Raw genomic sequence first — 24071 nt, forward strand, 5'->3', positions numbered from 1 at the left:
GACTGTTCGTTACGTAAAAAGAACGTGGAATTTAATTTCTTTATACAGAGATACACGCGATGATTGAATGTAAATTGGAGGAGAGGGGAGAGGAGATGTTATGCGACGAAGTCAGAAATTGAAAAGAATCCATCCTCGCATGTTATTCCGATCGAGCTCCGGTCCTAACGGCGAAAGATCGAAACGGGACAATAAATGGCTCGCCGGAAATTGTAATTGGAGGTAGAGAGCACCGATCGCCTCCGTTCCTCTTGCAGATACAAACAAGTCGAGTAGAATTACGTTAGGGAGATTCGGTCGATTTCGTACGATCACTCGGCGGATCTCATCGTTCTTGAGCCGGGATGAGAGGAGGAGAGCGATGAAAAGGAGGTTAAGAGAGTCTACGGGAATGGAGACCGTGGTCGCTTACGGCTTCGGATCGGGATCGTCTAATTTCGTTCGACGAGTCCCGCAAGGATCCTTCTCTCCGTCGTCTTCGCCGTTGCCGTCGTTGTCCTCCGCTCGCTCCATTCGGACTTCGATTTCGGTGACGGGGTTGTGCGGGGCCGGCGCATTCGTGTCCGAGGGATCTGATTATTGTTAATTATAGCGGACATTAAGAGCGAGAGAGGGTGCGGGACCCTCGATCACTCCGGCCAGATTAGTGATGATCGAAGGCACGGTAGATGCCGTTCCCCACGGAGATTATCTGTTTTTTTACTTTAGCGAATCATTGTTAAATACTACACAAAAATATATCATACATTATTTTATGAAATAATTAGTTTTTTACAATGGCACTTTTAATTTTACGTATTATATCAAATTTTTTATTACGTTTATTTATATCCATAATGTCGGATGTGCAAAATTATTTACATATATTTATTATTTCTTCTATATCTACCCCTACATATAGAAATAAAAGTTTTAGGAGATAAAGGTTATGGATTAAAGTAAACGCAGCTGCAAAAAACTTGCATGTTATATATGCAAGTTTTTTTGGCACAAAAAAAGGAGAGAAAGAGAGACAGAAAGTAACATCTGTAATAAACGCTATTACGATAAATTGATGTAGAATCACGCGGCGACAAATTAAATTCCATCAACAAGTATTATTTATTTCTCGCGTTTTTCCATCTTTCTTCTCACGTGATCAGATCACGTGAGATCGTTTCGAGGGGCAATCTCGCGTTTACACGTTATCTCATTGGCAGCAGGTGCGCATCCTTTTTCCGCGCCGCGATCGGTAATTAGAAATTAATCATCGATGATCCTCGATCAACGGCGACAACGAGCAGCAGCGGAGGTGCCTCGACCATGGATATTACATTGACGTATCGATGCTTCGGTAACGTTCGCGTGGGCATCGTCCAATTAACGGCCGTCCTTGTTTTTTCGGCAAATACTCGTAAATCTCGGCGCGAATCCGTTCGTTCGTTCGTCCGGTTTATCCGCGATATTCATAGCAATTGTCCTCCTTATTAATGTCGTACACGTGTTACATACGTGACACGACGGATTTGCGCGGAATTGTCTAGGTTTCGAGGGATCTCTAATCCGTCCTGCTATTCGCGTCTCTTATTAAGACCTGTTTATTTTGATTTATCGAGTTAGTTTTGCTTATAGTCGGCCCCAGAACCGCTCGATCCATTAGTTATGTGATTACCGCAAATATATACGGGACGTCTGTCGTTATTATTATTACTAAAGGATAGGGCAGGCTATCTTTAACGAACTGGGATCTATTGTCATTGCATATTTTAATTAAAGATTTCTAATGAAAATTAATTGTGTTTGAGAAATTAATTCAAGTTTTGAAACAATTTTTTATTTTATTAGCAAATCGTACGAGAGAGAAACGATATACGTAGGCTGTATATTGATGAAAATAATATTATACATATGTATTTTTTAAAATATGGTTATGGAACGCTATGCATGGTGTATTAAAGTTATGTAGAATACCAACAAGTATCTTGGAATATCTACAGAAAAATTATTGAATATTATACGGCTATACTGCAAATAATAAAATTACAATACCTTGTCTTGCTTCAACAACTTCCGTTACAAAGAGTCTGATATCGGAGGAACGAATTGCAAAAAATTCTCCGTGGAATTTGATCCGAAGTTCACTCTTTAAAGGTATATCGGCAACATGGGAATAATCCACGAAGGGCGCGCGTTCGGATCCCTTTTGCTATGCGGCCACGCGTGATACCTGACATCCGATCGAGAGCGGTTAACCCGGGCGCTAAGTTGGTTACATCGTAACGGAAACATTTTTGCAACTTCTCGATTATATGCAAATCGAATTTCGGTCACGTCAAAAGTAAACTACGAACGACAACGAAACTGGGATCCGGGATATTAGTTGACCGACAGAGAGAAAGAAAGAAAGAAAGAAAGAAAGAAGGAAGGGCGAGCGAGGGGAGGGAGAGAGGGAAATAGGGTGGAGGAAACGGGACGACACCGACGAGCGTGTTTCGGAGCCGGATGGAAATTTCATTCGCTAGTTTTCTCCGCTTAATAAGACGAGAGACGGAGCCACGAGGTCGCTGCCGGTTTGCAGACTTTGGAAAGGGGAAACAGAAAGGGCGCAACAAGGGCGGGGGTGATGCGGAGGACGCGCACGGGCTGCACGGCGGTAAAGGGGGAACGCGGCGGAAAGGGGGACCGGCGGGGGATGCAGAGGGGCGGCCAGGACTGGGAGGCGAAGTGTCGTCGTCCGAATAACGGCCAAGCGGCATCGACCGATCTTCCTGCCCCCGGCCCGTACGAAGCGTCAACTTGTTTCCCTTCTGCTGCGCGAATATCGGACCTTCAATTTGCCCACTGCGGTTCGCTAACGCGATTGTCTTCAGCGAACTGTCCATGACGCGGTTGCTGCGTGACGTGTGATCGGGGTATGACGGATAAACGGATCTCGCATTCACCTCGCGGCGGTGCACGCGCTCGAAACCGCGAGCAAATGAATTCCTGCTGTCGAATTAGGAAAAACGAGATGAAGTGATGAGAAGCACCGCTTTACGTGTATTTTTCCTGCTTGTATTATGCCCTCTTCTATATCGTAGAATAAAAACTTGTATATGTAACAAAATTAATTTAAAACACGTGATGTACGTGTATTCTTAACGGCAACTGTTGACCAGCAAAATATAAAATAGATTTGAATACTTGTAGCAAATTGTATTTCTTTAAAAAAAATTTGTAAAAGTATCACAAAACTCACATTTAATATATATTTTTTAATTAATTTTTTAAATACTATTTTTAGATATTTTTTTTCATTATGCATTTCTAATCCATTGTACAAATATATTATATAAATATATTTGTATTTATAACAAATATTAATTTATATTTACATAGTCGATATTCTTAAAAATATATAATTCTATTTATGTATAACATATAGTGAAGAAATACGAAAGAAAAATTAATTTAAAACTGTTTACAGTTTTATTTATTAGACTTTGTTAGAGATAGCGACGTGTTTCTGCGTTGACTGATGTTTACAACAATAGCGTTTTAAAGTCCCAGTTCACGTTTTGCCGCGTCACAAAGTCGATCTCAATAATAATGTGCAAGAAAAGGATAGTTGTCTTGAAATTATAAACCACGAGAGAGTGTATTTCTGTTTTTTTGTCGAGCAGTTTCGTTTAAGCTTGACCAATGGAGGGTTTCGAAGAGGACGACGACACGCACTTCTGCATCAAGTGTAATTTGACAATCCACGGTCTCGACAATTATGTGCGGCATCGTCGTTCGGGCTGCCGACCGTCCGACGTCAAAATCGAGATCGCCCACGAGCCACCCTCGACGCCAACGACAGTGTCCTATCCCGAGATTCTAAACGCGGACGCGTTCTTCAGCTCGCTGGAATTACAGAGCAACGCTCGACGCGCGCCGACTTTATTGGATAACAGTCGAAAATTCAAGAAGGATGACAAGAGAAAGAAGGACCAGAAAGGTCAGGTGGACGGTGACGAGCCCGGCGCGAAGGATAAACTTCACAGTATGTTACCCGCCGTCAGCGATCTGGACGAGCCGCCCGATCTGTGCATCCAGTCCCTGAAGCAGACCACTCTCGAACGGAAGAGACATGAGAATCAGCAGAGCTGGCTGGACGACCCCATCCTCGCCGACCTTTCTTTAGGGAATAGCGCGAACAAGGAGCTGGCGAGATACGACTTTGAGTACGATGACTCCGAGGACGACATGCTGGAGGAGGAATTGGGGGAGGATTCCTATTCGGATTCGGATGACGGCGAAAATCGAGAGGGTCCGCCGCGAGATCACACCGGTGGAAAGTGGAAGCCCGGCCTCGACGATTTGCCGCAGGACATGCCGCATATGCATGAGGAGGACGCCGAGCCCGACGATGATCATCAGCAACATCCTCCGCCGACGTATACCGGCGGCAAATGGCGCCCCGCGGAGACATCGCAAGAGAGAGTAAGAAGAAATATTTATTTCAAAGATACGAGATATTTCTTATTATAATTTATTATATTATAAAGTAGATCGGAAACAAGCATTTTGGCTTTGACACCTTAATGACAGTTTTGTGTGCGTGTCTTGAAATAATAATTTAAATAAAATTACAGAAAAAAAAACGCATATGAAATGATAGTGAAATGAATAACGAAAGTCAACGCGCAAATTTTTTTTTAAACATTAATTCGGGTTGTCCTGAGTTTGATATGCAATGTGATTCTGCGGGCGTCTACACGACCTCGCGCGAGCGATGACAATTTGTTAGACAAAGAGACATCGACCGTTACAGAAGGTCGAGGAGTACGAAAGCAAGAACACATCCGGACAGCCGCCACCGGGACACACGCGAGGGAAATGGGTACCGGGTGCACGAACGGATATCGAGTCGGGATATTGGTGCAATCCTTGCGGTAGGAAGCTCGCCTCACGATTGGTCTACAACAGGCATCTGCTCTCTGATTTGCACGCCAGAAGGAGCATTAGGGAGCTCGACGGCGGCCTCCACCTACGCCGTGGAATAAATTCGCACGCGACGAGAGTGTCCAGAAGAGTGTCCACTCGTAGGCAAACTTCGCTCGAAACGGTAATAGTCTCTTCAGTAACCTGTTAACGCATGATTAAAGTCAACATTTTTATTTTGTGCTAGCTTATTTATAAAATATAGGTAAAAATATAATTATTCTAATCTTCCACAAATGAAGATTAACATTAGACGATCTAATTATATTTTTATTAAAAAAAATTTTTTTTAACTAATACAATGAAAAAAAAATTTTTGATGAAATTGCGGTTGGAAGAGAAAGACCAGTTGCAACTCTGTGTACCTTTTTATATACTTGAAACTCAGAGAAACTGGAGAAAATTCTATCTAATCTTCTATGAGAACCTGTGTCCCAAGAATATGGCGTGACATTAACTCTTTAGAAATCACACAGAAGTGAAAACATATTTTAAATAAATATAAATAGCAACTCTCCGCACGTGGCGCAACGAAGGGAATCTCTTTAAATCTCTAATGCAAACTGTCCGGTTAAGTCACGCTGTTGTTATCAGAGGACGAAAGAAGAGCCCGAGCAGAAGAAAGTTAAGAAAGGCGTGCGTCGGAGGGAGAAGGAGATTCTTCTCTGCGAGATGTGCCGCACGCGCGTGAGGAGGCCTCAAATGGGTAAACATTTGCTCTCCCATTACCATTGCCGTGTGTCAGGTGTCCTCGTGAATCCTCGCAATCCAAGCGTACGCCGTTTCCTTCTGGAGCACATAGCGAACGTGGTACGGCAGAGTCCCTTCCAATGCGCCTCTTGTCGTTTTTACTGCAACACCGAGGAGACGTTCCTGCTTCATTGGCGTTCCGAGCTTCACTCCAAGACCGTAGAACAGGTGAGTGGCCAAGGATTTTTCAGGTCGAGATTAAAATCGGTGTATCCGGGTTTTTTTATGTATTGCACGTATTATGCGTAATCATGCGTAACGTACGATTCTTGCACCTGTCGACGAGTCACTATTCAACGAACATCAAATTGATGAGAATAAAATCGATGACTTAATTGACTCGTATACCCGGACATTCGGTTGCACAGAGCGATTCATCTCTCTTTTTATTTCTCTCTCTCTCTCTCTTTCTTGCCTCTCAGATCGGTGGCAGTTGCCGATGCACTCCGTGCAACTTCTGTTGCGCGGACAACGCGACAATGGAGTCTCACCTCCTGAGTACGAGTCATCGTGACGTAGTATCGATGATGAAGGGCTCCGTGCCGGTGGTAATTAGTCGTCAACGTACGTTATCCTGCGGCAGTTGCGATCGGCAATTCCGATACAACTTCCAGCTGCGATTGCACGCCAAAGAGACCGGTCACGCCGCGAGTCATACCGCTTCGGACGTGTATCAGCAGCGTATCAAGTGCGATCGGTGCCCCCAAGTCCTCCGGTCCCTGGTCGCGCTTCAGCGTCATCAGCTGACCAATCACATCGCCAAGGACAAAGAGAAGGGTGGCGAGGTCGTGACGGCCGCGCAACCGGCGCCGTACTTCTGCTCCTTCTGCTCGTTGAACTTTATCACCGCCCAAGAAGCGGTTCTGCATCGGAGGACTCCTAGTCACAAGGAAGCCGTGAAGGCACGCAAGAGCGAGGAAGGCCTGCTGGAGACAGTGCGGGAGTGCCCTCATTGCGACCAGAAGCACCCGAATCTCGCGGCGCACAAGAGCCATCTCCTTCTTTGTCATCCGGAAATTTGCCACAGGTGATTTGTAATTTTCTGCGACAATAAATTATTGATGTTACAGGATGCCTCGAAATTTACGAATCGAAACAATAACTATAATAAAAGAGCCTCTGAAAAATTAAGTAAAAAATTTATAACTTTTTTGTGCATAATAATTTAATACATAACAGTCGCATGTAATATATTATCTTCTTCCATTTACAGAATAAAAATAATCGTTTTTCTGGTTATATCTTTTGACATAATTTTAAAATATAATTTTAAAATATTCCAAGTTTCTGTTTGAACATTGAAAAGTTTGTTAACTTACAAATTTTTTGCATAATTTATAATATTGGAGATTTCTCACGTAGTTGCAATGATTTATTTGTTTTCGATTAGATGTCCTCGATGCGGCATGCTTTTTGCCCTGTCACAAGACGTCACCAGACACACGCGAGAGGGTAATTGTCTCAAAAATAACGATAAATCGAGCGCGAGTGAAGCAGAAAGTCAGGACAAAAAGTGGAAATGCAGGGATTGCATCTTCTCAACGGATTCCAAAGCCGAACTGATTTTTCACGAAGCCTTGCACGTCGGTGCCGTTCAAGAAACGGAAGCGGGAGCAAGCAAGATGTTGCCGAAATATAGATGCCCGATTTGTGGGAAGGCTTTCCAGAAGACGTCGCTACGGAATCACATTAGGCAGCATACAGGAGAGAAGCCCTTTTCTTGCGTAAAATGTTCAGTCTCGTTCGTGAGAAGATCGCATCTCATTATTCATCAGAAGATGTGCAACAATTCGTCGAAATCTCTGGACGAAACTGGCCGTCGACGGAACTTTATCTGTTTGCATTGCGATAAAGGCTTCTACACAAAGTAAGTAGCAATTGTTAATTATTATAACTATTTATTTTATGAATAACACACTTGCGTTTTTCTGTTCCAAAAACTTTCTTTCATAAATATATATACTATAGACATTAATTTCATTCAGACATTGGAAATCTAGATATTTGTCTATTTTTAAAAGGACAAATGGTTAAAGCATAAATTTTTAGTAGATGAAAAATCAACAAATAGACAGCGCGCGATGATTTAATTTGATATCGAATTTTTTTATCAACTTTACATTGAAATACTATGTAGAGTATTTAATATATATTAGCTATTTCCAATGGACTTGGAAAGATAAAAATAAAAAGGCTCCTGAAAGGCTGCTTTTTGTAAGTTTTTTTTATCAAAGAACTATATTACTTTTTTGATCCGATGACTGCATGACAGCGCTGAAAATGATTTTTTCACCGAGGTTTATAGCAAAATGATTTAAGTCGTTTTGAATTGACGATTGAAATAAATTTAGTCTTTAAAATGTTGCTACCTTCGACTTTTCGACTTGCTCACCATTCGACGCGTCATACGCTATTTTTCCCGCAGCGTGACCGTTCCATAATAAATAAGGAATAGCGTATTCGGGAGTAAAAACGCCCTCGGGCAATAAAAGCGCCCGCCGCGAGCCGGAACCGCGAAATGTTCGCGCGGTCGTAGTAAAAGTGTCCTCGCTGCATAACTATAAAATGAAGGAGCATGGCCCAATGCGGAGGAGACCAGGCAGAGCGGATCGAAAACGCTACGAGAGAAAAGAAGCGAGACGAGAGTCGCGAGGCGTTGCGAGAGAAACAAACACGCGGGTTAGAAGGAACGCGCTCGTTGGCCCGACAACGGGTGTCGTATTAACATCTCATAGCAATGTATATGAACCCGCCGGTCATTTCGCTATTTAACGGGCCTCCATTATATAGCGCTGTGGTACACATCGTATATTTCTGCAATGCCGACATATGGGAGCGCCGGTGTCTATACGCGTTCGCGCGCGTTAACACGAGATGTCATAAAATTAAAATACACAGATATCAGCGAGTCGATAAGCTTTAATATTTTATTACACCATTTCTGACACATTGAGAAATGTGCATATAATATAAATAATAAAATATAAAATAATAAAAATATTCTTTTCTATATTTCCATATAAATAAAATTGTGGTTAGAAAATTCTACTATAAAAAAAATTGGTTCCTCCACAGTAAATTAATAAATTATTAATGGCTTATTGTTTTTAATGAATACTGAAAGACTATGTAAACTTGTAGAACTGTTCTTGCATTTCTATGTTATATTAAGCAAAAAATAACGCATTATCTCTTTTATTCATTCAACGGTGCGCAATCTCTATTGCAACTACCAATAAGCGAAGAATAACGCACGTGCGCGGCCGCCTGAGCGCGGATCATTTCGATATTTAACGGTCTCGCGTTACGACGGACGTATACTCCGTGTCCCTTTAATACGCACGCCAGGTGAGCGCGCCTCCGCGGCGGTCGCTCCGCGGTGGTGTTTGTGTGTGCCGTACGACACACAAGTATTAAACCATCGCCCGGCTGTAGAGCGGCCGCTATAAAGCAAATGTTAACACCTTGGCTTCGCTGCCGCCTCAGTTCTCCTGTTCCTCCCTCCTTTCCTCGCCGCCTCCTCAGAGTTCTCTCTACCGTACACGCATTACCTTCTGTAACGGCGCCTATTCAACATCCAGCCACCGTCCTATTCTCACACCCCCGAAGTCGTCCCCGAAGCCGAACGGCCAGAAGTCTCGCAGAGACATGCAGCCACGAACCACGAGGGTTTCGCTTAATGCCACGATTCCGGCCATTCCGAGGGATTACGTTTGACCGGCGTCGTTCGGGACACCCTTTAGTGCACGCTCCGTCGTCGTTCCGTGCTGCTACCTTTTTCCTGTTTCCTCCTCATCTGACTGACGCTGATTCGTCCTCCGGCAAAGTTTTCCTCGTCGCCCCCTCCCCTCCACCCCGCGTTTATCGCACTTAGGAAAATTGGCGAATTCTGGATTGTTAAATTGCCCTACTTCGAAATTCTATAACATAAAGTACTATGAAACTGAAATGCTAATTTTAACGTAAAATATCATAATCGTGAGTGTATCACTGCGGAGACTGCGATTAACATCGTGGTATACCTTAAGAAAGTCGGAACTAGTAAAGTTTCGACGAGTCTTCAAATTATTTAATCGACAAATTTTACGATTCTGCTTTCTCTCTCTCTCTCTCTCTCTCTCTCTCTCTCTCGGGCTTATCTCTGAAAATCACTCTGCTGAGAGGCTCTCATCACCTCCGCGACAAACTCAGACCATCTCTATGCAGACACCCTATAATCTTCCTCGGAGCTTAGCTTACTGTAGCGCGGTACGCGAGATCGACGTACCTGGAACCCGACATCTCGTTCCGAGCGAAAGGAGTTAGAAGTTCCAGCAAGCCACCTTGATTAGAACTCTCCCCGCCTCTTCTTGTCGCTTCCACTTCGTCTTGTAATAGAAAAGGGCCGGCCAGGAAGGAGTATATGTGTCATCTCCTGCGAGGGCTAGTTGGCAAGCTCGTTCGTTAGCTGCAAGATGAGGCGTGTTCGTGGAAGAATAACGCGCCGCGTTAGTAAAGGGGGAGACTACGTGGAAATGCGTTGTGATGGCGCGAGAGAAAAACCTTGTACAGGTGACAACTAAGAAGTCTCCTTTGCGGCTTAATCTTTACCGTTAAGACATGTCCTAATTCCTCGTCTACGCGAAAATTTCATCAGGAACTTCAGTGATTAATTTTTTTTGCATTTTTATTTCCATCTTGCTACAGCTGAGTAGAATATTTGTTTTACAATGTTATGTCGCATTATTTGTTTATTAAAAATATGATTAGTTAAATAAATTTCTCATGGTTATTTTAAAAGTTTATTTAACACTTCAAAATAACCGCTACATTAATATTATATGAAAATTTAATACATAAAGGGCCGATTGTTTCAAAATGTACCACATCAATTTGTAAATAAATTGTAGAAACATATTTTTTTTAGTAAAATTAAAATATTGAAATTAAAGTATTATATAGAGAGACGCAGGCATTTTATTCATTCGTCTTCTGGAATTTACATGTCAAAACTATTTTATTTTTATGTCGTCTCGAAATATACATTTTTCTTGTTTATTTGTTTCATTGTCCATAATCACATTAAGTTATGCTAAATTCACGTAACATTTCCATGTGTTATAAATTTTACACAAAAATTTTAACAAGGTTTTAACAAAAATACAAAAGTTCTCTAGTGTACAGATTTTCTTTGCGATCGAAAAAATTTTACATTTAATATATGAAAAAAAATTACGATATCTTTGTGATGCGCTTTCCGTAAGCCTTTTTGAATTTCAAAGAAAGTGGCGAGATTTTATCGCGTGGCAAACGAGGTTTTTCGTGATGCGCAAAAATACGCACGTAAAGTCGGAAGCCCGCGAGTCATATCGGTCAGGTCAGCGCTGCGGTATGCGGCGGGCAAAAAAGAATTGTAATGAATCGAGCGGAGGTTTAGAGGGGAAGAAAATAAAGGAAGAAACCAATTACGAGGAGACGAGCTTGCACAGCGACAGATCGCGCATTAAGCGATTCCTAGAATATACGCATGCATCTTACGGATGCGCATATTCAAGATAGTATGTCATACGTGCGAGAGCTACTAACCGCACGATTTATTTCCTCTCGGAGCAAGAAGTGGAAAAGAAGCAGCAAGAAAAGATTTGAAAGGAATATACTCTTAAGACAGTTTCACATATAAGTGCTGCTCGGGTTTTTATTAAAATAATAAACGGCGGTAGCAAGAGAAACGTCGATTGTAACGACGAAATATTCTGTTTATCAGAAGAGAAATGTCAAATTAACTGGTGATAAACAGTAATTTAAAAAAATTTAATTAAAGGCAATCTAAACGGAATGCAAAAACCGATCGTGCCTTCGATTTTACCGCGGCGATTAAACGCGGGATTTATCCGATTTTGGAATTGAAAGACGAAGTCCGCCGTTTCGCACCTCTCTCGCAGAGTTATTAATGCACTGCCGATCAAACTTATCCCATCTCGCGCGGCAGAAACAGACAAAATGGCAATCCTACTGAGCGGGAATATGTGTCGGGGTTATCGATAAAGTGTTTGGTTCGGCAACTTGTCCGACAAGTTGCCTGGCATGGAAAATTAATGATGCCGTTCGAAAATACAAAATAGCAAACCCGTGCAAGATTTTCTTATGCGTGTGTACTTTGCAATGATTTACGATCGTATTTTTTAAACGTCACAATTAGGTCCTGAATTTTTCCTTCAGCTTTCTTCAAGTAAAACAGCTTTTCTTCTCGATCAAAATTTCCATTTCGCCGCTCAACAATCTGAACACGGACGACTTAATTGTTATTCATTCACATCTTCGTGTCGCGAACCGACGTGACCGCTCCGAATAATCTAATTAATTCGCGATGGAACGTCCGGTGCTTGGCGATCGATCGTTTCGGCGTTTCTGGTTCGACGATAACGCGATATTCCCTGCCTTCTCGGGGGAGGCCAGGTTCGTTACCTGTAGAACAAGACGCGTGCTCGCGTAGCTGCTGCTGCATGCGAGGACGAGCGCAGCGCGGGAGGCAGAACGGGTAGGAGGGGGGGGGGGGTATTAAAGGAGCCGGGGCGAACGTGACGATGGCGGAGTCCGCGCGGTCCTCACGCGGCAGGGAAGCAGGGGAGGGTGACGGTAGAAAAGGAACACCATAATCGGGTGCCCTACGGGTGGCGAATCGTAGGGAAAGAAGAGGGGGGAGGGGGAAGAGAATCTAGAAAGAAAGAAAGAAGGTAATTACGCGCAGAGAGACAGGCAGCTCCCGCGTAACCTAACCGATCGCATAACCGATTCTCGGAATACGCGGTCGGCCCGCGATGTATGCGCATATTCAAGATAGTATGTTACATACGCGAGAGAGCTACTCACCGTACGTTTCGCTCCTTCGTCCACCCCCGGTGTCCCGCCACCCCGACCCTCGGTCCGAGACAGGGCCCGCAGGATCCTCCCCCGTTCCTCCCGGTCCCGCGCAACCTCTCCGGCAACCCTCTCTTACTCACGGCCCTCACGACGTGTAGTACGCGAGATCCCCAGAGGTATTTACATATATGGACCGCGGCGTGGTGCGCGCGTATCTTTTATCTCCCGTAGCAGTAATGGCGTGTGCGTCCACCTCCTCTCCGTACCTACCTGGTCCAAGTAAACATCGGCTCGTAGATAGGCATACTAGGTGAGATTGGCGTTACCTCCGCCGTTCGTTGACGTCCCGTTCGACGACGGTCCCGATACCGGCGTCGAAAAAGAAATACGACGCGGCGGAGCGCGTTCTCTCTCCTTCGACGTGGTCGCGAATTCTTTACGGGCGCGAAGCCTTTAAACGTGCGTTTAACGTGTTGCATCTCCTTTCGCAGATCCCTTCGATAAATGGAAAACAATTCTTTTTCGATTGAGATTTTTTTTTGTATAAAGAGATCATTGCAGTTTTTGTAATTTTTAATTAACATTTCAAGTTTAATCTTTGTGCTTTTATAATTATGATGCTTGATTCGCGTTTGGTAATTTGACCGCACGGTAATTTCGCTACGCTCAATCATTTTGCAACAATTAATTACATTCTGTTTGTTCTTGGTTATCTAATATTTTGTTCGTAAATTTTACATTAATAATTATGTAATTTAAATTTTTCAATATACGTTTTGAGAGAGGAGGGCAGTAGAGAAAAAAAAAGCGTCAGCTTTCGCCAAGAAAATTAACGAAGCGCGGTGTCGTCTTTACGGATCACCCAGTAGACACGTCGACGCATCCCACAGGACCGCTCGTGCGCGACCGTTCCGGTGAAGGGAGGCTTACTCGAGAATTCGCGTGGAAAGGGAGAGAAAGACGGGAAGAGGAGATCTTTGTGAGCTTCTCTCTTCCCGCGCCGAAACAATGAGATGCTGTTGCGCCGCATTCGTCGCATTCAAATGCATCGACCGTCTCTCGCAAGCGCGCCCACGCATTGTGCGTCGCGACGCATACTTGTTTGCGCATGTATTTTGTCGATGTCAGACGTAACCGAAATTCTCATCGATTCTCTCGCTCTAATGCTAATAATGACTCGAAAAGACAATTTTTATTTGTTGCAAAAGAAAAATGATTATTCTTTTTCTGTAGGAAGTATAAAAACTTAATGATTATTTCGTGAGATACATATATATTTTGCATTCTAAATTTTTCATATATAGTAGTACACAATAAAAAACTTGTATTTCTATACAGTTTATTTGCTTTAATATGTGGAGTTACCCTATCCAACTATTATCTTCTACGACAAAGGTGAGTTTTATATGAATTAGGTCCAGGCCTGAAGTGACGTCCCGACTCTCTTCCGACGTCTTTTCAGACTTTTACATTGTTCGAGCAGTCGACGTCGCGCGCGTGTGCCATCCCCGCCGATGCGGTGGCGACGCGGCGGCGACGGCCGCGATGCGACGCGACGCGACGCGACGCGACGCGGTGCAACGTCATGGTGGTGGTGCGTGCGTCGTTTAGAGGTGTGTGTACGTGTGTGTGGGGCGCACGCGGTAAGCACACGGCCGTATGCAGACAGTTTAGTGGTGGCCGCGCCCCGCGAGTCCAGTTGTCGCGTGAAATATTGCGATTCATAAAATAAAACAGGCCTGCGGTCGAGGACGCGTACATATAGCCGCGCCGGCCGCTAACCGTCCTAGCCCTCACCCTCTATCTCCTTCCTCCCCTCCCCCTCGCCTCTTCCGCCTCCTCTTTCTGTTCTCTTTTCGCCCTCTCTACCCTTTCTCCGTCGCGTTCTCTTCCTTCTAGCGTGGCCCTTCTCTCTGCTCGACTGGTGCGACATCCCCCTCCCTTTGCTCTTTTGCTCTCTCTCTCTCTTTCCCCTCCCCCTTTTCCTTTATCTCTTTCTCTTCTCCGTTCATTCGCCTCCCTTCTTCCCCGGGCCTCTAACTGCATCGCTGTACCCAGCTCTTTATCTTTCTTTCCGTCGCTGGATTATCCATTGGGCACAATGGGTACGGAGGCTCCTGGGGAATCGTAAAAAGAGCGCGCAATCGAAAATATTTCGGGATGCTGGGATAAAATAGCGCTGGCACGTAAATTCAGAATGCCGTTTTTTATCGGTCGACGTACTGGCGGCGTAAGTGAGGAGCTCGCTTTTGCGTAATGTAGAAAAATAATTAGTGCACAGAACGATCGCGTATCGTTAGGAATATCGTTTTTAACGCTGAAATCTTTAACTACGATTAATTTATATTATTAGTTTCATTACATTTATCGTCACACTTTTTCTCATCACGGTGACCGAATAGATTTATCAAATTAATTCTACATCGTTACCCGTTTTTTTTTTTTTTTTAGCTGAACTTTATTTCTGTATCTTCGGAAACTCTCGCTTTTGCCATTGGCGGAATATTTTTTCGGAAATACGCAGAAACGTTTTTACTAAAAAAATTTTATTAAAAATTTAGTTGCCGACTGCTACAAGATCGATATTGGCTTTTCTTCTATTTATGTTTGACATTTTCATGTCGGTTCTTATCTCATTTATATCGTCCTAAAAATTTAATAATATACAGATTTGAGAGAGTTGATAGTTCCAACATAATTATTTCCCTATATCTAATTAATTTTTTTAGATACCTCAGCCAAGTAACATTTTTCCCGTGTACGTTTATGTGAAAACGTTTTCTCGTAGACTTTTATTTATTTTATTTATGTCTTACATATATTGTATTAGATTACATTGCAAACACGATTAAAGTGAAGTTATAAATGTTGAGATTACGCGCATAATCGAAACTCTCCGAAAACAGTAATGTGTGTGTGAACCTTCTTGCACTTCGTATCATTTTAGCTCGCCGCTAGGTCTCCTCGTTTTTTTTAACCTTTCCTTTTCAGCCTCCTCCTCTCGTACGTGTTCGTACATTTATTCACGGTCGGCTGAAACGCCGCCAAGCCACAAGCATCGTAACGCCGGCTTTCCTCGCGCGTCCAAATTTTTCGGCCACCGCTGCGACACTTCGTCGCGGAATCCGCACTTGTGGGTGGTGCACGAGGATGGTTACGAAACGCGGCTTACCGTCGAAAACTTTTCGTAAGAATATACGTTGCAAGGGCTAATGTACAATAAATTATGTAAATATATAAAATGCAGGGAGTTTATTACACAAATATGTAGATACAAGATAAAATTCCCATTTCCTGATAATTTAGTATTTGTGATGTAAGACTTTTGTTTTTAAACGTGTATTTTTTTAACAAAAGTGAGAAAGTTTTGTAAAAGAAATAATTCATATTTTCTTGCGTATGTGTGTACGATTATAGAAAAAATATTATTTAAATTTTTGCTGCTTATTTCTCTTTCTTGTCGTCACAGGGGACTTTAAAGAAATGGGCTATCAACATGTCACAATGGAAAAATAAAATAACACGCGAACCGTGAATCTTGAAAGCGTCAAAAACAAAAATGCAGACAGGGATTAACCGCGAACATATATTAAATCGGTAGCCGTCATCGATAGCCTCGGGGACGAGAATCGCGAGGGCTGGATCGGGATTCAGCTTTCACGAAGACGATCCTCCTTTCGGAGCGGGGCAGCGGGAAACGTCAGCGTATATCGTACTTAAGGTGCTCCTCTGTTCCAGAGATTCCTCCTTTTCCGCCGACGAAATTAGCGGGGGACATGTTTATTGTAAATGAATCCTCTACTTCGCTGAGGCGGTTCGTGGAGGACTGCTACGTGTCCCGGGGACACGGCAACGGACAAGAAGAGAAAGAGAAAGAGACGGTTGTCAAGGGACAACGAGAGAAAGAGAGAGAGAGAGAGAGAGAGAGAAGGACAGGATAAGGGTAGTTCGGAGGGTGGTCGCGCGCGCGAGCGCGCGCTTGCTGCTCCGATTTATGCGCCCGTTACCGAGCCCTCTGGCGCAATTAAGCTCGCGTTATAATATTGTTGTTTATTCTGAGCCCCGACTGCGAAGCGTTAACCACCCCTACGTTTCACCCCCCTTACGTTCCGCCTGCGTCTCTACACCAGGCTATGCCACCCGCGCAACCCCCTAATCTTCCTGACGCGGCGAGACCGAGAAGCGAGAAAGAGAGGGAACGCGGGGGAGGGAGGGAGAAAGGGAGAGACACTCTCTCGCCTCGACTTTCAGCATCAGCGCGCCAATGCCTGGGCAGCTAACCAACCGCTCCCCCGGGGTATCGCCGGGAAACGAAGTTCCGTTTTGTTTGCTTCCGGCCGGTGCCGTCTTTGATTGGGAGACCCGCGTTAATTCCGAGTTATTCCGACGCGCGGTCACGTGTGCGCTAATGAAACCTACTTTCACGTGGGGAATAGCATGCGCGCCGCGGACGACACGGGTTTATTGTGATTTGTGATTGTGCCCGATTAGAGGATCGTTACCCGTATTCTCCGCGACGTGGAGTTTCCCGGGGCATTTTTGCAGATAGTTTTTGCGATTACAACTGTACGACCAGCGTTCATTCTTACGAGACGATAGAGATTCAGTTAGAGCCAATCATGCTCATTTGCTTCTGAAAAATATTCAAATGTGAAATTTTTATCGATTCTTAAAAACAAATATAACATTTTGCATTTTTTAACGTTTTATTAAGTCCTACAATCACATCGGTACGCAATTTATAGAACTGAAATATATATTTAATAATGGATATGAAAATATTATCAACACCGAAATGCATTTCGAGACCGAGAAATTGGTTTGGCATTTTCTCTTATGTCTTGTATTATTCATACGGTGTAATGTCCAATTTATTATTGAATATATATTTTCTTGAATGTATAATTTTTTATCCGCATCTTTTTATATAAATTTTCTAATAACTTATTTATATCTAAATTCCAAAACCGTGATAATTGATCGCGTGATAGTAAGCTGAACTGTTTCCAGTTTGATTTTACCATGTGAAATATATATATATATATATATATATATATATATACAATGCATAAAAACAATTTCAGTAATACTCGTGAATCATTGATTAAACCGGTTCTGCGATGGCAGCGACGGTGACGAAAACAACGTGCTGGATAAACTCTCGGTAGAAAATATATTCAAGTCAAGATTTCGATATCGGCGAATTTTTAAAAAGCCAAGCAGGCTCGTAGCGATGTAACTACTATAAAAATATCTCAAATTTCACGGTCAAGTTTAAAGATGAGCTTGAGGCAAAGAAGAAATAAAGATTTAACATAAAAGACAGATTCTGAGTGCCATATTTCGAAAGACATTTATTGCAGATGATACATACGTTAGCTGACATTTATGATCTACAAAAAACAACATATAACGTATATATTTATATAACATCTACACTTTGTTCAAGTAAACGTATTTTATGAAAGAAAGTAATCTTTCCTTGAGATTTTATATTTGACACTTGGAGCTTTTTCTTATCTCCCAAGTCTTAAGATATCGGAAAGAAACATTGTCGCGGTGCTGTCGCCGAGGTTTTCGAAAGAAAGAGATGCCGAAGTTCAGGACCTCGTGGAGCGTCACTTGAGATGCAATTAACGAAGAGAGTCGTCCGGGTCGTTTGATTCGACTATAAAGGACGACAACGGCGAAGAGAAGAAAAAGAAGAAAATCAAGAGGAAGAAAAAGATACGAGTGAGAAGGCGGAGGCCAAGGAGGAAGAGGGGGAGGAGAGGGAGAAGGCGAGACGGACGATACACGAAACGTAAATACTTGGAGCTGGCCGAGCACTCTCTCGACCTGCTAAGGTGGGTGGAATCGACGATTCCAGCCAGGACGATGGCTGAGGTGGGATCGTGATGGGCCGTGATGGCGGTGTGGTCGTGCAACGATGCCGAAGAGGAGGCCGGACCGGAGTGAACCGAAGGTGATGCATGGCCGACGGTTCCTACGGCGGGGCCGCGCAGACGAAGAAATAAAGAATAAGAAGAATATCCGCTTCGCCGGGTCCAGAGCCGGCCCCCTGGAGCAAACGCTGTCATAACTCAATCCCACCTTCGTCCGCTCGTACGTCCATACGTCCGTCCTGCACCGGTGCAGGTTGCACCTGCATTTGTCTCTCTTCTCCGCCGTCATCTTTCCCTTCTTCCCCCCCCCCTCTCGTCTCCACGCTTCTCTCTGTCGTATCTCACGTATCTTCTCGTCGAGGGCTGATCTTGATCATGGCGAAGTACGAGCTCGACGTGGAGCCATCGGGATTCTGCCTCCTTGCTCATTAGATTCCATCGATGCTCTTTTTTTCCCCCGGCTTTCTCGTTACGGAGGGGGATTATAATACGTTGCGCGCGAATTACGACTGCGAGCGTACACGTGGCTTCTTTCTCTCTTTCCCTGTTTCGTTTTTATTATCATTATTTATATTTTTATCTTTGTTCTCTTATTGTACGTAATCAAGTAAAATTCCTGGCAATAATAACCCACATTCGCTCATACTATGTTTCTGTTTCTTGTCCCCTATTTTATTTATCTATATTTTAGGAAATTTATCAATTTCAGGATCTAAATAATATTGCAGGATAATTTGATTCAACTTATACAGTGCAAAAATAAACCTTATACTTTTTGTAATTTAACTGTCAACGGGAGAACAATGAAACTTAAAGATTTGCATAAAGTTTAAAAGCCTAAAAAAGGGTGAAATATTACGATGAAAGAGCTGGTTCGTAATTGCATCATCTGTCTTCTGAATCTGCGATCAACCGATATTCTTTAGAAAGTCGAGGGATCAAAAAAATTAATATCCCGATAATACATATATCACAAAAATGTGTTCTCTCGAGGAGACGCGTGTGTACCACTCCGAGGACACTAATCAACCTCGTCCGTTCTTAAGAATTTCGATTTATACACCTCGTCATTCGAGTTTCGTCCGGGCATTCCCCGGCTCGACTGGCGCGGCGGCGCGGCGGAATTGCGGACGAGGCCGAAGGCGAAAAAACGCGCGACGGCGCTCGTTCTAAGCGCGAAGATACGTCAGTGACACACGAATCGAAGTCGAACAATACGGCGAAGTCATGCATAAATCATCCGCGGTAATAAAGATCCACTTGTCGTGGCCGGATATTTATGAATCGCCCTCGGTTCTCCGCGCGCCAAGAAGAGAATCACCTTTTAGCTCTCGCGTCGGTCCGGATGAACGATCGTCCGATTTCGAGATAATCGAAGAGGTCAGGGGCGGAGGGGACTAGGGCGCGGAGAAAGAGAGAGAGAGAGAGAGAGGGGGGGGGAGCACAGAAAGGTACATAGGAAGGGCCGCAAAGGGGCGGGTGGAGGAAAAAGGGGGGCCGAGGCAGGAGAAGAAGAGAAGTCGACGCGGTCGTTGTGTAGAGGCCGCAGACCGACAGACCGAGCGAAGGACCGCGAGGCCATAAATACCTCAGCGCGTTCAGCCAATTAAAACAAATCATTTTAATGCGCAACCTTTTTAATTAATGCCCGTGCTCGCTCGCTCCCATCCGCTTCCCTCCTCCGCGCGCGCGCGTAGTACACGATCGCTTCGGAGCCGCGGCTCTCTGCCATTCCCATCCCAGAGCGATCGGCGAGAGCTATATTAACTTATACGTCACTATATCCCGTCTGACTGTATCTTTCCTCGCGCGGCGTATATGCCCGCGTTTACTGCACAGCCCCGGCCGATCAGCTCCGACCGAAGGCGAGCCAATATACCGAGGCTGCTATACTTGGCTACTTGATTTTAATTACACGAATTTTCACCTCGGCATTACGAGCCGCGTGGTTCTCTTTCTCCTTTGATTTGTTCTCTTTTTTTTCTCCTCTCCTCTCTTTATTTCGTATATTTTTTTGTACTGCATCGATCAATCCTTCCATCGATTTATATTTATTACTAGAGACGGAAGTAACACCGCGCAGCTTCGCGGTTTACCTGAATAAAGGAACGTCACGATTTTTATACTCTTCGATCCGCTGGCTTAAGGATGTGACCGTTAAACGCTCTCACACTCTCACGAGGATCAACACTTTCCTGTTTAATTACACGTTTCCAGATCGGTGACTCGCCGACTGGTGCGGCGCGGTCTCGTGTGTTACTCATAATTTTCCGGGAGGAATCGAGGGGGTGATGCTAATATCGCCGTTACTTTGAGCAAGAAGTCGGAGTTTATTTGCGAGTTGCACGACGCGGTTGTGTCCAGCTTTGGAAATTAAAAAAGAAAATCGCTAGCAGTTGCGTAGACGCGGGAGCAAATCTGCATAGCAAAATAAGCTGAAGTATTAAACTAAAAATTACGCTAAAGATTATTTTCCTTACATGAGACTGGACGTAGATTATATCTATGATATAGAAAAACAAGAAATAAATATAACGCGAGAGTGTATTGGAAGGAAAAGAATTTGATAATAGTAATAAAGCCTAGATGATAATTATTTTTTAATGAAATAATTTCAATTAAATGTTTAGTTAATATATATTCTACATATATCTAACACATACATATTCTAGAGTTTAGCATTTACTTTTATAATAAAACGTGTATGTGAAAAAATCCAATAAACAAGCGAATTGTGAGTATAATCTACAATCTATATTAATTCATATAAAAAAATAGTCTTCAATTTAATCGTTTTAACTAAATCTTTCAGATTAATTTATCAATTTTTTTTAAGCTTAATGTGTTGCTTAAATTAAAAGATAATAAATCTTATCCATTTTCTTATCGACAATCTTATAAAGAAATTTCTGCAGGCATTTGCATCCTATATCTGAAGCATAAATAATATTCTGAAAAATTAGTTGTCTTCAGGGTCCGGATAGACATCGTTCGTCCCTGCGTAGACCTTGTGTAGGGTACCGTGCGGATGCCGACGAGCGAAGATCTTAATCGCCTTATGAGGTTCCGCGATCATAAAGCTGAATTACCGACGTAGACGGAGCGAAGATTGTAAAATTATTGCCGTTTATTCGAAACCGTAAATGTTACTTGGTTTTTTGCACGGGGCATCATAGTTACTTACGTGCCCTCGGCGAGTGGTTGCAACGCGAGCGTATATATATTAGATTTGTTCGAGCTAATTTCTGATATGAGATGATAAACCGGTTACACGACTCTTGTAATTAGGAAGGGAAGCTCGTCGGCTCGTTGGATTCCTCGCGAATGACGCGCGCGCGATATATGTTTCGGTATTGCGGAAAATCAGATTTTGACAAATAAGATGAATATGCCAATCTGATCGAAGAATTTAATTAGGTATATTGTTAATTAACGTTTAGTCACTTATGCTAATTGATTATATGCGATACTTGTAATGAATGCTGCAGTTTAAACGAAATCAATTGGCACTTCGGCATATTCCTTTCCGCGTACGAAAATCTAAATTTTTATTTGATATACCGGACGTACCGGGCGATAAAAGTAACGTTTTTACTTTACAAAGAAGATTAAGTCGTGTCACGGGTATTGTTTATCTGGATATTTGACGGTGCGTCCACCTCATAAATCGGCCGAGGCTATTAGCCCGCACTTCGGAGAAGGACACGGCGATCTCGTAACAACGTTGTGTGCGGCTTGTTACGCGCGGCTACAAAATGCCGATCAACGAGCGCGCGAGGTAAAGTGAAACCTTAGCTTCGCCCGTCGTCACTTTTACTGCCGCGGGACCTGGGCGGAATAAAAAGCGTTAAAAACGCTCGCGCGGAGCGCTATAAAGTCGTCAGGCCGTTAACGGCCGTAGCGCTCGAACTCCTCCGAAGGGATCGCGTGACCCTGAAGGAGGAGGCGGCGACGGCGACGCCGCCGGTGGTTCGCGAGGCCGTCCGGAAATCGCGGCTGCCTCCCGCAGGACGAGTTTCTCCCCCGAGTTCCCCGAGCCGGGGAAACGTTCCCGCGCGTCATCGGCGACGCGAATTAGACTTTCAGATGGCGGTCGGCCCTAGGCCGCCGCCGGCGACGCCTCGGTACGTATTTCACGGGAGATGACGGCGGACGTCGCGCTAAATCATCCGCCGGTGACCGCATCCGCTTGGCCAATCGAGGAGCGACCGAGGAGCTCCTCTTAACGACCTCTTGTCACGCCTGCGACATTCCCGGCCGAAAAACGCCGAGTTAGGCCCCGGCATCCTCCACCTCTTCCCCCTCTCGCCTCCTCCTCTTCACTCTCTCTCTCTTTCGCCGATATTAATATTGTTCTATCAGAATTCCAGCCATGGGGTCGCCAGGCTTCGCGCGCGTAGAATTTCTCGACGATCTCTCATAATTCAAACGCCGAGCAGGATCAGTCCTTGTGAATGGCGATCGCGAACTTTTGGATAGACCTTGAATGGATTCTCATATGAGATTGACTCTTTACACTACACTAAAATAATTGTATTGGACATTTAAGCTGATTGCTAGAATGTAAATATTATTCGCAGCGCAATCATTTTGCTTGAGTGTCCTGCATAATTATTTTTAATAGCTAGCTACATTTTTAGATATTGCAGTAGCAATAAAATTGTTTAAGAAAAATTTGTTATGACACAACACTAGAAACTCCAGTGTAGATCTATAATGTATGGACAACCAGTTTTTCTGTATTAAAGTTGTAAAGTTTTATAGCTAAATAAAAACGATTATAACTAATCATATTTGCTGTAACAGCACCGTAAATTTATTCATATAGTAAAACAACTTTATGCGCGAAACTCAATCGGATTATATTATAATATGATATAGATTAAAATTGTTAATGAAACATCTTATCTAAGATGCCGCTTATTTTTGCTGCTATAATGAAGAAAATTTATACATTAACATTTTTTATCATAGCAAAGAATTGTTCAATGATCATACTGATAATTACTTTTAAACGTAATTTCTTTACTGAATTATCAATCTCCTTATAAATATGAAATACACTCGCGTGTATTCAATCTATTTTTTCCGTGATTTTTTTCTATAAATGACAATATTTGTTAAGAATTATGTCACCGAACAATTACATTACTATATATGAATTTTTAATATGTCTGTTAATAATACAAGTGCAGCTATCTTAATAAAAATTATAAGCCTGTTTCTTTAAGGGGGAATAGCTTATCTCAAACGTTTAAGTACCGGGAATAAAAAATTTTTCTTACATCACTTAGAAGTTCGTTCAACGGAATCGACAGCGCGTCAATTAATGAATGAGTTTCTTCTCGCGCGCCTCGTACGCCAAGTTGGATTCTGCGTTGTTCGCGTTTCTCCTTACTGCGAGAGGAATATTTCTCAAGGCGCCACGGCGCGATGTGAGAAAATACTGCTTTACGCGCTGCTGTCACTTTTATCGCCGGCTTCAATCCGGCGGAAAAGTCTTGTCTTCGGATATGCACGGCTGTCATAATTCACGGCAATTACGACGTTCATGAAGCGGGCCTTGAACCGATTCACCGTACGTAGGTAACTCTGATACAGTCACGCCTGTCATTAATTTCTATCAAGGAAACGGCCCGCGAGTGCCGAGTA

General features: G+C 43.4%; 1 protein-coding gene across 3 annotated transcripts in view; it reads left to right on the plus strand.

Moving 5' to 3' along the window:
• The window catches only part of LOC105835475 (zinc finger protein 808), an 86831-nt gene that overhangs the window by 10312 nt on the left and 52448 nt on the right, over nucleotides 1-24071 (plus strand). For all 3 annotated transcript variants that reach the window (XR_004963071.1, XR_001138981.3, XM_028189130.2), the window contains exons 2-6: nucleotides 3642-4443; nucleotides 4775-5068; nucleotides 5539-5862; nucleotides 6117-6721; nucleotides 7085-7561. Coding sequence is in view for 1 of the 3 variants with exons in the window: in XM_028189130.2 (XP_028044931.1) it covers nucleotides 3661-4443; nucleotides 4775-5068; nucleotides 5539-5862; nucleotides 6117-6721; nucleotides 7085-7561 (2483 nt within the window). In the remaining 2 variants the exon portion in view is untranslated. The remainder of the gene's footprint in view (nucleotides 1-3641; nucleotides 4444-4774; nucleotides 5069-5538; nucleotides 5863-6116; nucleotides 6722-7084; nucleotides 7562-24071) is intronic.

This window comes from Monomorium pharaonis, chromosome 4, assembly GCF_013373865.1.
Source record: "Monomorium pharaonis isolate MP-MQ-018 chromosome 4, ASM1337386v2, whole genome shotgun sequence".
Lineage (NCBI taxonomy): Eukaryota > Metazoa > Arthropoda > Insecta > Hymenoptera > Formicidae > Monomorium > Monomorium pharaonis.